The sequence below is a fragment of the Chrysemys picta genome, chromosome 8 (genome assembly GCF_011386835.1).
Source record: "Chrysemys picta bellii isolate R12L10 chromosome 8, ASM1138683v2, whole genome shotgun sequence".
Classification (NCBI taxonomy): domain Eukaryota; kingdom Metazoa; phylum Chordata; order Testudines; family Emydidae; genus Chrysemys; species Chrysemys picta.
In genome coordinates, this window is record NC_088798.1 from 34,274,792 (window position 1) to 34,289,142 (window position 14,351).

Here is a 14,351-nt window from a genome sequence, read left to right on the forward strand (position 1 = left end):
ATCTGTGAATCTGGTGGGTCTTAATTTGCATTTCAAGATACTCGACCTCTTAGGAGATGGTAAATTCAGCTGCGATGGTAGTTTTTTGAAAGGGGAAAGAACTATAGAAGATGGAGGAGAGGTGTATAGCAGGTGAGGGAAAAGCAGATTGGAAAAGGAGTAGGGAGGAGGCGAAAAGGTTAGAGGTGGGTGATTTAAAACAAAAGTGAAGGAAGAATGAGGACATTAAAGAAGCTATAATGGTAAGGAAAGCCATACACCTAATGTTAAAGTCCAAAGGCAGTGAATCTACCTTACCTACTTCAGTAGTTCCCCACAGCTGGGATTACAAATTTGTCTTTCTGTGACTGACCTGTTTAGGGACATCATAATGGTAATTCTGGGTTTAGCTTATCACATATAATGGAAAAAACCTTACAGAGAAGGAGGAGCAGTGCAGGGTGAGGAAGAGCAGGAGTCCAGAAGGATAGTAACAAGGGTTAGGGAATACTGAAGATGCTATTGGGAAGTATAAAGGAAGGAGACTATCTCAGGTACTTGGGTATTGCTAGGATCTCGGAAATTGGGTGGAAAGTATTCTTAAACTTGTATCCTTTATCTGCACCAACTTTAATCAAAAGACTAATTCTGAATAAAACCGTTTAGAAAAATGACTATCTTTGCTCTGCAAGCTATTTTAAAGTTGATACAGTTATGGTGGTAAATCTTCTAGTAAAACATGCTATGAACCGTTTTTGTGTTGGATGGAAATTTTGTTACTGAAAGACAGAATTTTCATTTTAAAATTACTTTGAACATTTGGCTTATTTATTCCTTTCTTTATTTCCATATTAGCCACAGTCCCCACCCCTTACCCCTACTAGTTTATACACATCCACTACTCCTAATGGGTCCCAGTATCCCATATTCTCCATTGAACCAGTGCATTATTGCATGAGTGACATAAAAACAGGGAAGCCCAGAATTCCTTCTTTCAGAAGCCTCAAAAGAGGGGTAAGTTTGATAAGCAGTTGAAAATGCATGATGGGCTATGAAGTGTGTTTGTGGTGTGGCTTTTCTGATACCCTCCACCCTCATTATAAGGCTCACTCTGGTATAACACTCTGATAAAAGGTCACTTTTAGGGTACTTTGCTCTCTTTTACATAATAGTTACCTTCATTTTAAAAACTTTTTATAACATTAAAAATGTTTGACTCCAAAAGGAAAGTGTTATAAAGAGGGTGCTGAGTATGTGTTTGAAATCTTTTTTTGTTGTTGTGCACATTCACAAATGTCTTACCTCCATCATGTAATGCATTTTTGCAGTAATTTATCATTGGGTGTATAGTCATCACTAAAGAAATTGACATGTCTTATTTGCTGATGTCTTGCTAAAATAGTAGAAGTTGATTTCTGAGAAACTGAATTAAAAGGGGAAAACCCATCTCTCGTTGTAGGTTAAATGCGAAAGTGTGCAGTTTTTAACACGTTAAAGCATCATTCGTTTCTTATAATGGATTATAATTTTTTTAATGTAACGTACATTGATAGTTAAATTGCTTTTGCTTCCTAAAGGATTTTTTTTTGTAAAATACCTTCCATCAATTATAAATTACTACTAAATGTCACTTTCTGAGATTTATTAGGGGAATGCATTTACTAATTTATAATAACATATTCAGCAAATAGAATTTGTTCCGTTGACAATAAAATTTAAAAGTTGAAATGGTTTCCTAGAAACATATATTGTACTAGTGAAAAATGAACTGGCATTATCCCATTATGTCAGTGAAACATAGTCTGCCTTGTTTATGTAAAATTTATAGCATTTGTTGATCCCCATAATCAGAAATTTAGATATATTTGGTTGGATTTATATCATTATTTTTCTGATATTGAAAATGAAATAAACCCTCTGTTTCATACTGTATACAACCATGGTGGATTCTGTTGCTCTAGAATGGAGATCAAAGTCCAACGTCATATGACATTCCAGTTAATGATTAGAGGAGCCCTGGCTGTCAATTGATTACATTTCAGATTATTTTAAATTTACATTCTTTAATTTACCTTATCTAGTGCCTGGTTACTCCAGGCCCTCAAGTTACTCTGTATACCACCCCTTATATACAGGAGCGTAGGTTGCAGAAGACTCTTGTGAACATCTAAGATCTTTATGAAGGACAGATTTCTCCTTTCTCTCCTTCTGTGTCAATTGATCAAAACTTGCTTTGGTCAGGAGAGTATAAGGAAACTCCTTCAATGCTGTTCATTAATGAGGTATGTGAGGTTGTTGAAATAACACTAATCTTTTCCGCTTTCTCCTGATTACTGAACGTGCCTGCTACTGACTCAGGAAGCAAGGCCTGATAGGGGTTTTAACCAAGTAGGCCATTTTATTACATGTAAAAATCATCTAGTGGTAATTTTACTGCATGAACAGAAAATGAAGTGCATCTTAAAAGAAGTTTTTTATTTTAAAACGCACTGATCACAATGCAAAACAGAAAGGTTAGCGAATGTGATCAAATATGGCATTATTTAAAATTTACAAGGATCATTCAAGCTTCTACAGATCTGAGCTTAGCTCAGTGGAAGTCCCACAATACCAAACATTATTCTCTCTTGTAAACCTTCAGGGCAGCAAATATAATTGTTTGTTTCATTTAAAAATTTTTTGCAATATCATGCAAGAACTTTAAAATACTACTTTAACAAATGTCAAGGGAACTGATACATCCTTTTGCAAGCTGAACAATTTACCATAGTTGTAAAAAATTTCCTGTCATATGGCAATTTAATATTGTATATGTTTTCCATCAAAATATATAAAAATATTTAAGATATTGTACATTGTCACTATTTAACACACACAACTGTGATTTCCACTCTTTTATTGCTGTAAAACATTTTCTCAATGGTATTGACATTCTCTGCTATCAAATGTCATTTTAATTTGCTTTGTTTTTTAATTTAAATTCACCAGTAAATTGGCAAATAATATGCACAGAAGCTGAGTATGTTGGATATTTTGTTTAATTGCCCTGTCCAGGATTTCACTCAAGGAATATTTGAACAAGGCCATAAACAGGAAACTGCTCTCATTACTCTGTGCTTCATGAATCATCAAAACTCCCCATCAGCAACTGTGTGTAACAGAAAACAAATTCAAACTGTAGGGGTTTTCTTTGTTCACTGTTACCATGGCCAATCTGAAATGAGCAGAAATGCAGCTATGTTGTTTATTTAATGTGAAGGAGAAACCCAAATGTCATTCCATGCTATAAATCAAGGGAAAGTGATTCTGCAAACCAGACACATCAGATAATGGGTAGTTTTTGTCACTTATTTGTTAAAATGCATTATTATTTATTCTACTTCCAATTTGTAATTGTCAAAGAGTTTAATGCTGTGAAAGGTTCCGGCTTGATAGCAGTTTGAACAGAAATCCCAGCCTTAAAACAGGTCTATCATAAGCAATGGAAGTGCAAGCCTCACCCATGCTTCTCTGCCAGTTCTCCTCAGTGCATGTCTGGGGAGATTACCTCTAGAAAGCAGAGTCGTTCAGTCTATGTCCCTGTTACATTATTAGAATTTACTGAGCTTGCTAGCCAGTGTGTTATTAATAGAGGTGGATTTTTAGGTGGAAAAGGTAGAAACTTGGATTTTTAGGTAGAAACTTGTTAGAAAGTTGCTTAAATGAGACCTCTAACCTTTCATGTATGCCACTCGTCAGCAGTCAGACAGTAATACCATTTGGTCACAACTGATGTGGTGAATATGAACCATTGATACATTGATGAAAGGCTTCAGAGTAGCAGCCGTGTTAGTCTGAATCCTCAAAAAGAACAGGAGTACTTGTGGCACTTTAGAGACTAACAAATTTATTTGAGCATAAGCTTTCGTGGGCTAAAACCCACTTGTATTTTCCACTGCATGCATCCGATGAAGTGGGTTTTAGCCCACGAAAGCTTATGCTCAAATAAATTTGTTAGTCTCTAAAGTGCCACAAGTAATCCTGTTCTTTTTATTGATGAAAGGGTCCTTTCTAACCCCTTCATGGCGCTCTGCTTGAGAAGCTTGACAAGTTTGGTAGGATCACTCTGAGTGTATGGCATGCCCCTGGGATATGGAGCTGTACCAGTCTTGTCTGTCATAAGATATTGCTTTGTCCCAGGAGAAAGTCCTGTTTTTTCTCACCAGTTTGTCTGTAGATTTTAATATTTTTGAGTATAGCGCAATGATCAATTGAACAGTTTAAAATGTAAAATTAAACTTTTAAGCTTGAAATGGCAGAGAAGGGATTTTGTACCTTCCACGGGAAACCTCTTTATTTTTGTTCTGTTGGGATATTAACAATTTTGAAGTGATGCAGTGTATTCCTAGTCATGATTTACCAAATTTTTGTATATGGTAGACCAGCCCATCATCGTCATCATCATCAAAAATTCTTCTGCTTTGTGCAGTGTTTGCTTTATATTTTGTTTTTCTCTAAATATATATTATTATAAATACTAAAATAAATAAGTCGTTAAATGAAGCCATGCATTGTAATTCCACAAGGTAAACTACCCATTATCATTCAATGTAAGCTTTAATTGCCAATAATTCTCTCAGTATAAGTGCACTTCAAACTTGTATTTTGCTGTTTTTGTGCTGATAGTGAAGTGCATCATTTAATTTTGAGTTTGTAAAATTTTACTTTAAATATTTTAAAGATATATTTTTAGGAATAAACCTTCACTTCCTAAATGATGATTGCATGTGAATAATTTCCCGTTTCTTTCTGTTTTCAAATGAACTGTTCAGTGGTCGGTGAAGATGGTAAGCCTGTGTGCTGATCTGTCTGCTGTACTTCTGATAAAATAGCATGAAAGTAATATTTTAAAATTGTTTCCATATCATAATTGCTTTGAATCAGGTGCTGAAATACATTTTCAGATTTTTCACCTTGTATACATGGTCTTTCTTTTTAATCATCCATGTTCAGTGTGAGCTAATTGGACCTGTGACCTGGATGCAACTTATCTATAACTTAGAGTGAAGGTGGACAGATTTCATGTGTTGGTCATAATGAAAATATATTTCATGATTTATCAGGGATTGATAGAAAAGCTGTTAAAACTCTGCAGAATAGTTATATGAAAAGATTGTGGAAGTTGTATAAAGAAGGAAACATGAATAAGAATAATAAAGGGTCTTTTGAACTTAATTTTTAGTGGTTGAAGGAAAAATATACCTCTTTCCACTTGTACTGCCAAGCTCTCAATTTGGATGAAAAATTCCAACACATACCTATTGGCATTTAGTTTCCTGGAGTGAATCAATGATATTCACAATAAGAGTCCTGTTCTTCTAATTTTACTATAAGGTACCACTGATGTAAAAAGGCGGCCGGGGGTGGGTGAGAGAGGCAGGAGGAAAGTTTGTCCTTTTTTGTTTCTTTATGATGCGTAAAGAAAGCAATATGGTGGTGGCTGTGTTTTTTACATTAGAAATATCAGATCGTGATTTTCCTGGTTGTACTGGATGATTGAAGTAGTAGTGGAATGATGATATCACAAGTGACAAGGGACTGAAAACCATGCAGTTGAGAAGGGAAGAAATTTTTAGACACATTGTTTAAAACTTGGTGTGGGTTGGTGTTGGATCAATGAATGCCCATTTAACTCAAAATCCTGACAGTTGGGAGAAATGCACTGCTTGTTAAATTCTCCCCTTTTCAGATTGCCTTTAATGCCAGATTCTTTTTCAGTGTTTAAAACAAACAACCTTCTAAATAACTAGCACATGAAGAAGGCAGCATTTTTATCAATTGGTATTATTAACCCTAAGGCTTGAACTTTTTTTTTCTCCTCTCCCCAAATGCATTTTCTTTCTTCCCCTCTCTCTATCTCTGACATGCATATCTGTTGCTGAGGTGTGGGCTTTTGGCAACAACCTCTTAAAATTCATATGTATAAATACCCCCACACACTTAATTGAGAGGACATATAGGGGCTTATACCTGCAATATACTGAGGCGAGGAAACTCATAGTGCCCATAATCCATATTTTCTGTAATTTATTTGGTAAAAGGATTTGAGCATTTGAAGTTAGTTTTTATGCAAAATTTCAAGAACCATCAATGTTTGAGCAACAAGCTGTCCCCCCTCCCCCCCCCCCCCCAACATACTATTTTTGGGAATAGAATGAACAAGTTGACAATGCTTCTGTAGCTTTGATTCAGGGTAGTTTCTGTAATCCACAGTTTTGATGTTGTATAAACTCCATTTCACCCTCACTTAGCTCATGTTGATAGTAAATAAAGCAGGGCATAGAAGAGGACTTAGAGGTTTCATAATTTTATGTAAAAATTCATGATTGAGATACGATTTACTAACTGTAGTTAATATTTCTTCTCAAGTATGCTTTCAAGCATTATTGACCAAATTCTTAAAGGGAAATATATCAGTAAGGGATTTGGGATGAATACCATGATTGTATTCTTTTCTTTTGGCAGTATCCAAGTAAAGTGGAAAACAGACACTCTAGGCAGATTGCCATATACACCTAGTGCTTTCTGGATTTCAGTTGTAATTACTATTTGGTACAGTATTTCATGCTATCTGTTAACTTACTAAATTGGCTTTGATTGCAAGGGCTGGACTAGGAGGACCTATTGTTCAGCTTTTCTGTGCAGTTGTTTATAGATCCATAAATTATTTATTATGGACCTAACGCAGCTATTGAAGAAACTATTAGCATTTCTGTTGACTTCAATGAGACCAGTATTAGGCTGTAGGCATGGTTGTATCTGCAAAGCAACTTACAGCAACTAAATGTTATTTTACAGAAGTATATATTAAGATAATTGTGGAAATACTGATGATGGGGTGTAGTTCACCAAAGTTGATAGAATTTAGATAGTATGAAAAAATGTTTTTTGGTTGGATTCTAATATTGCTCCTGTTCATTAAGTGATTGTTGTAATATTATGAAGAATACTTTGAACTGGCATTACTGTACATTAAAAGTACTTAGGGTTGCAAATTTTGCTGACTTGCACATTTGCCAGATCTGCGATTGGCAAATTAATTTGCATGGTCTATACCAGGGATCGGCAACCTTTGGCACACGGCCCGTCAGGGAAATCCACTGGCGGGCCGGGACGGTTTGTTTACCTGCAGCGTCTGCAGGTTCGGTCGATCGCAGCCCCCACTGGCTGCGGTTTGCCGTTCCAGGCCAATGGGGGCTGCAGGAAGCAGCGGCCAGCACATCTCTTGGTCCACACTGCTTCTTGCAGCCCCCATTGTCCTGGAACGGTGAACCACGGCCAGTGGGAGCTGCAATCGGCCAAACCTGTGGACGCTGCAGGTAAACAAACCATCCCAGCCCACCAGCGGATTTCCCTGATGGGCCGCGTGCCCAAGGTTGCCGATCCCTGGTCTATACTATGAAACAAAGAAACGAAGTCTAAATTTCCTCACAGCTTAGCTGAGATGGTTATTAATTTTGATTTATTTTCTGCTAGTGTGTATTCTAAGTCAGTTTATTCCCCATTCATGTATCACTCTTGTGATATGTATCCAATAACGATTTTATTAAGACTCCTTGTTTGATTATTTTTTTTGACCATGCCCAAAAGTGCGCTAGGCATGTCAGGGTATACGTTGAGAGAGAGATCATGTCTTTCTAAATGCCTATAATCAAACTTGTCACATGATGTGACAGAACAAAACAGTAGGAAGGGGACAGAGTGAAGAACAAGGGCTATGACACTAAGATCATACGTACTCGGTTTAGGTGTATGCTTGATATAGCTGTGTGTATAGCATAGTTGCTAAGAAGGTTCATCCTGCTACATGTCAGAGAAAACTGTGTGTGGATTGTCAGTAGAAATAACTATAGACAGAATTTTCCAGTGTTTAATAGTATTTATCTTTGTTGCAGGGTCCTGCACTAGAAGATTTCAGTCATCTGCCGCCAGAACAAAGACGTAAGAAACTGCAGCAGAGAATCGATGAACTCAACAGAGAACTACAGAAAGAAACAGACCAAAAGTAAGTGTGTCCTTCACAGCTTAGTCCGTTTTTTGGTCACCCTTATCTTTCACCATTTCTTTCTAGGTTTCTTTTTATAAACCAGAGTTTTCAAAAGTTAAATTGCTCTAAGTAGTATGTCAATTGTTGGTCTGTCCACCTTTATAGTATATGTGCTCCATCGTTATCGACTTTGTTGTTTTAGCAATTGATTATCCGTTTTTATATATTTATACATTACAAATACTGTATCTAGAGTTGTGAATGCTCAACAACTCTAAAAATCAGACGTTAGGTCTGTCAAACTGAGCATCTAAAACTAGTGGATACATTAGAAAACTTGGGCATTAATCGTTAAGAAATGACCATATGCCAGGAACCAGGTAGCAGAGGGTGAATTATAATGAGATTGAAGATGGGTGGAAAGACCCAGTATTTGAACTGTGTATGTCTTTGCAGAGGGAGGTTTGGGGGAGGGAGGGGCATAAGCACAGTGGGAGGAAAGACAGGATACTGGGCTTTGCCCTTGGGGAGAGGCTAAGGAAATGAGGGCCTTATTTTATTGAGAGAGTGGAGGGTACAGGACGGGGAGGGAGACAGTAGCTTCTCTTGGGTCAGGAAAGAGAGAGTTTTTATATTCATCCTCTTTGTGTCTACGATGGTGGTTGTTATTATTTGTATTACTGTAGAACCTAGAAGCCCTAATGATGGACCAGGAACCCATTGTGCTAGGTGCTGTACAAATATTGTTTTAGTATTTATTGGACTATTAAAGACAAAACATCTTGTAATGTAATTGCCACTTGTAATAATTCCTGGGCATTCATATACCTCACTACAGGGATGCACTCATCAAAATGAAAGATGTTTATGAGAAGAATCCACAGATGGGGGATCCAGGCAGTTTGCAGCCAAAATTAGCTGAAACTATGAGCAACATGGATCGTCTTCGAATGGAAATACACAAGAATGAGGTTAAAAGCTATTAAATTATTTCTTGGCAAGTGTATTGAAATAGGAATATGCTGATGTTCCCTGTAAGTCACAAACATAGGAACTAGAAAATTTCTCTGTTTGAAGAAGTTAGTCTGATTCAGTTTTCCATGGAGCATCCTTCCCCCTAGTATGTTGATGTAGGTAGACTGAGATGATATGCACTGAGTAATTTAATGTAAATTATTTTCTACAAATTTATTTTTAAGTGTTTCATGTTAAATGGTTCAAGATGTCAGTTTTTACCATTTTCTCAACACCACTACTGAGTATTAAACTGAGATGATAGCTTTGTGCATCAAGCCAAGTAAATAGGAAACTTTCATGATGATTTGGTATTTAGCAGATATCTGGATGTATATTGGCACCTAAATTTTAGGTATTTGAAATAGTACATTTGGTGATATATAACATTTTGCTAGTTGAGACTTCTCTGGTAATATTGACCCCAGATGTTTTCTGACTTTTTTCCTCATAAGGCCTGGCTCTCTGAAGTTGAAGGTAAAGTAGCAGCAAGAGGAGACAGAAGGCACAGCAGTGACATCAACCATCTTGTAACACAGGGAAGAGAAAGGTCACTATTTTAACAATACCTGCGTTGAAGCTTTACTGGAATTCTCAGTAGATTTTTTTATTTTTCACAGCTACTCCCACCATGTCCATCTGGCATCTAAGGGTGGGTGATACCCACCTCTCCTTCTCCCACATTCCCAGATGCACTATGTATTTCCTTCAAATGGCATCTTTTGGCCATAAGGTTCTAGGTTTTACTTCTTTTCATTCTTGCCACTTCAGTAAAATAATTTTCCATTAAAACACATGCATACACAGACTAGTCAGGTTGTAGGTAATTCAAGGTGAAAACGGTATATGACATCACCGTCACTCTTTCAGTTAATGTCCCCTGTTGACTTCTATAATTTCCCAAGCATCTCAGGTAGATTTTTTTCCCCATTTCGCACCTCTGTCAGATCATCCCCATTGTTGTATCTTCGTTGTTAAATGTTAAATTTGGGCTGTTCTAGTAGCAGAGTTCAGTGCAAGCCTTTAAAAAACAGCTCTGCTCCTTCAGAAAACAATATGCATTAATACTTAATCCATAATTAAATATTGACAACCTGTTTTCCTCATGTGTTCACACTGATAGCCTAGAACAACTTTGAACAGCCTTTTCTGAGTTGCACTAGGGTTCAGATTTTTTTTAGATATGGAAATGTAACTTCTAAAGTTGTGTGGGTGGTTTTTGAGAAATATACAGAGTCCTTACTCTACTCATTGCATTATAGCCCTGAGGGGAGCTACACCGATGACGCAAACCAGGAAATTCGAGGCCCACCACAACAGCATGCCCACCATAATGAATTTGATGATGAATTTGAAGACGATGATCCCTTACCAGCTATAGGACACTGCAAAGCAATTTATCCTTTTGATGGTAGGGTTAACTCTGTATATTGAGCTTATTTGATTTTAAAAAACAGAACAAAAAACTGATGGATTATTTTTTTTTTTTTTTAAATATTAGCAGCTGCATTTAAGGTCATGAGAAGTATTCCATAGATCAATTTAATTCATTGGCAGAGTAGTACTTTTATATTGTTGTAACACAAATATTAGAAAAACAGCTTCTGGCATATATTCAGCTTTACAACATGAGACCAGATTTTTGTCTGCAAGCCTATGTTCCCTTCCATAGATTATCAGTACTTCCTGTTTATATAAAGCTTACTTTTAAATTGTGTCTGAGCTGTGAGACTTTTTTTGTCTGTTTTCCCAGGTCACAATGAAGGCACTCTGGCAATGAAAGAAGGGGAGGTTTTGTACGTTATCGAGGAAGACAAAGGAGATGGATGGACAAGAGCTCGAAGACAGAATGGAGAGGAAGGCTATGTGCCAACATCATATATAGATGTAACTCTAGAGAAAAACAGTAAAGGTGCAGTAACCTATATATAACAACTAAGCTGGCAGCTTACTACTCTACATTCCATAGGGAAAATACTGAATCACACAATTTCATAGAAAGTGTTAGGATATCTGAAGTCATTTGTGTGGTCTGTTGTTCACCATGTGAGCTTGGCTAGAGACTTTTTTTTTCCAGAGATATTAGTACTAAAAGTAAGAAAATGTCTTAATTTAATTAAATTGCTCTGCAACACTTGCCTTATTTCTGCATTTATCTCTCTGAGGTCCTTTAGTGTTTTCATTTTATAAATCATTGGATCTGCTCCATTGATCAGATCATCTTGTTTTTATACTACTATTTTAAAATCCATTTTTAATATTTACTTGCTTCAAAAAGTAATTTTTTAAATTTTCTGTCTGTACAACAATGTACTTGAAAATAACCTCCGTTCCAAATTGCAATTTCTGAAAACCTCTTTAGGCTCTATTGTTCCCGCGTCAGCAACTTTAACTACCATATACTTAAAACTCTAAAACAAAAAATAAATAAACCACTCTACAACTGACTGAGCTCAGTTACTGAAAGTGTTCATAATTGTCCTTTCTTTATAAATATATTAGCAGCTTTCACGCCATAAAAAGGAAAACATTTTCCTGTTCTCAAAGGTAAAAAAGCACAATCCACTCAAGATGGTCCATTAAAGATAAAGTACCGTATGATGGACCTACCCTTTTATTCTCCTGCCAGCGGCTATGAACCTAGAATATTGTCTATTTGATACTGCTTTAGCTTGGAAATGTTTTTGATGGTTACTATATGGTTAAAACATAAAATGTGTCTTTCTGAATTCCCATGTTCCTTTCCATTCTTGAAAAGCTCTTAATCTCTTTTTCTGAGTTCTAGTAAATGTTTTACATTCCCAGTGAAAGGATCTTGTACCATAGCTAGAGGCTTTACATTTCATCACTTGTAGGTTAAAATTCAAACATTAGATCTACAACCATTTTCCTCACCTAATTTTAAATAATAAAGGATAGGAAGGTACATTGCACTACTTGATTACAGGACAAATAGCTGTTCTTACTGGAATGTATGTTGCGAATAAGCTTGAAAGGGCTTTTGCTTGCCATCAGATATGGTTAATTGTTCAGGGATTAAATAGAACGGCTACTCTATAGCCATTTAAGGTGGCTGATTAGAATTGAGAAGGCTTCTCTGTTTTCCAGAGGCTTTCAGTAACTCTGTTCTTTTCTTTTTCCTCTTGGACTGCAGGTTCCTGAAGCGGGTTTCTGAGAAAATGGGCGAGATGTTGAAGGAGGTTACATGCAGCTGCTTTTGGGGGAGGGCATTAGGCTGGGAGGCCCAGCAAAAAGAGGGAAAAGCAAGTTGCATGAATGCATGCAGACATACATTTATTCACTAACATTCTTGGCATTTCCATACATAATATGTTACAAATTCTTAAATTTCTGAAGCAAAAGAGAACTCCATTATGGCAGAATAGAAAGGCAACCAGATTTTAAATACTTCAGTCTCATTGTCCTAAAAGACGTACAAACTATTCATCAGTTTGCATTACATTTTGGCTCTCAGCTATCTTCTTTTCCTACCCCATTTTAATTGGCAATCAGAACCATGTCATTTGTCCACATCTGCCAGTGCCACCTCCATGCTCGCCCTAACCTCCTCCTGCATGTCCTAGAATTGTCAGGCACCGCTGCATAACACTTTATTATCTCCATTGCTTCTTATTTTATTTTGCATTTGTAGCAAAACCACTTTGTTTAAATATTTCCAGCACTAAAGTTTTCATCCCAGTGTCCATGTATGCTGCTATAACTATTCCAATGCAACCATCATTACATTCCAGTTTTCTTGGCATTATAACTGATGTAAACCTTTATGTATTTATGTTGATTTGGGGAAAAGACTATATCTCAACTCTAGCCCCCTGATGCAGTCACAGGATCTCCAAGAACTGTGGTTCATCTTCAGCACTTCAGTAACCTATTGTGAGCACTGAAAACCTGGCATAACAACAAAGAGATTCATCACAACAAGACAAATGACTGTTTTCAGAAGTCAACTGCTTGCCATTCAACTGCTGCCTTAAAACTAGAGAGTGCCTAAATCTGTTGATTGCCAATCCTACCACTACAGTATCCCACAAAGGGCTTTGAGTCTCAGCTCAGTATGACCGCCTGTAACTCTTTCCAAAGTGCAGCAGCTGCTGAGGTAGCCAGGGTAGGTGTTTGTTTTTCTAGAGCTTTACCTTAACATAATACATGGTGCATCATAAATTTTATGCATTGAAACTAAAGACAGCTAAAAAAATTTATGGAAACTCTTTTATTGTTTTTTTAATTTGGGGTTCTGAGGCTCCAGTGGTTGTCTGTTTTTAGGTGATGCTTCATTGTATGGACCAGTTGAAATTTGAGTGATACTTTGTAATGATCTATGTGCACTTTTACTTGTAAACAATTGACATTTGGATATGTTTATACGTGTAAATATAGCTGTCTGCAGTGCCCCTATTGCTTATGGTGTCTCTTCTCCCATTTGTGATTCTATTAATAAAATAAATCTTATCTGATTCAGTGGTGAACACTAGACTAGGGGAGGTAGAGGGAGGGAGATTTGTATCATTTAAAGCTTCATAAGCCCAGCCACTTGCTGTTTGGGGAACGAGATAATATTGTCTCTTTCACAGGGTTTGAAGCAATACTTGGACACAGCAGTGCTGGCTTCCTTCTTTTTTTTTTAAATGAAAATTCAGTGTTGTTAGAAATTGTACTACCAGTAATACTAAATCGGAGTGATTTCTTGTGTGGAAGTGTATTCCTTTATGTATACCACTATTACACAGCTGTGTATTGCATTTGGGGGCTATTAAACTTGTTTAGATTTTTGGATATTGTATACAGGGTTATTTATATAAGGTGACATTACTCAATACTGACAAACTACATAATGTAGTTTTTTTTTTAAAAAAAAAACAGTGCTTTTTTTATTTTAAAGTTAGAGAAGAGGTGGAAATGTGAGCTGATTGTTTGGCTAAGAAGCCTTTGGTTTCCTTGGCTAGAAGCCTCACAGGTCACTGGTAACACTTCCTGGTAAAGAACTAACTGTTCTTTTCATGCTACTGTTTGTTTTTCGAAAAGCAGAATTTGCTTCCTTTGGAGGCAAATTGCTTTCACGAGGGATAGTGCAACCTGTATGAGGGTTATTAAATATAGGGGGCAAATTTGTACTTGCACAGCTAGTTCTAACTCATTCTGAAATTTTGAACATGAATTGTCTTAATCTTACATTTTCCAGTGATTTTTAACCTTTTTGTGCACATGTTGATTTCTTAAATGTTAAATGCTTTGTTTAAAAATAGTGTTCTCTGTTGAGAATATTTTAATGGAATAAAAACTTTTCATGGTCAAGATAGCTTCCTTTTTGTCT

The 14,351-nt window shown here is 36.5% G+C and overlaps 1 protein-coding gene across 12 annotated transcripts in view; it reads left to right on the forward strand.

The window, feature by feature from the left end:
* Positions 1-14,332, forward strand: part of FNBP1L (formin binding protein 1 like) — a 96,995-nt gene extending 82,663 nt beyond the window's left edge. For 5 of the 12 annotated variants that reach the window (XM_005311918.5, XM_065555576.1, XM_065555569.1 and 2 more), the window contains 7 exons: positions 835-993; positions 4,791-4,805; positions 7,914-8,023; positions 8,844-8,976; positions 9,475-9,569; positions 10,282-10,430; positions 10,773-11,485. In XM_005311918.5, coding sequence (XP_005311975.1) covers positions 835-993; positions 4,791-4,805; positions 7,914-8,023; positions 8,844-8,976; positions 9,475-9,569; positions 10,282-10,430; positions 10,773-10,951 — 840 coding nt within the window. In that variant the 3' untranslated portion in view covers positions 10,952-11,485. Of the gene's footprint in view, positions 1-834; positions 994-4,790; positions 4,806-7,913; positions 8,024-8,843; positions 8,977-9,474; positions 9,570-10,281; positions 10,431-10,772; positions 11,486-12,173 lie in introns of those variants that run through there. The other 7 variants (XM_042840587.2, XM_065555570.1, XM_065555575.1 and 4 more) reach the window with 4 other exon arrangements.
* The last annotated feature ends 19 nt before the right edge of the window (positions 14,333-14,351 follow it).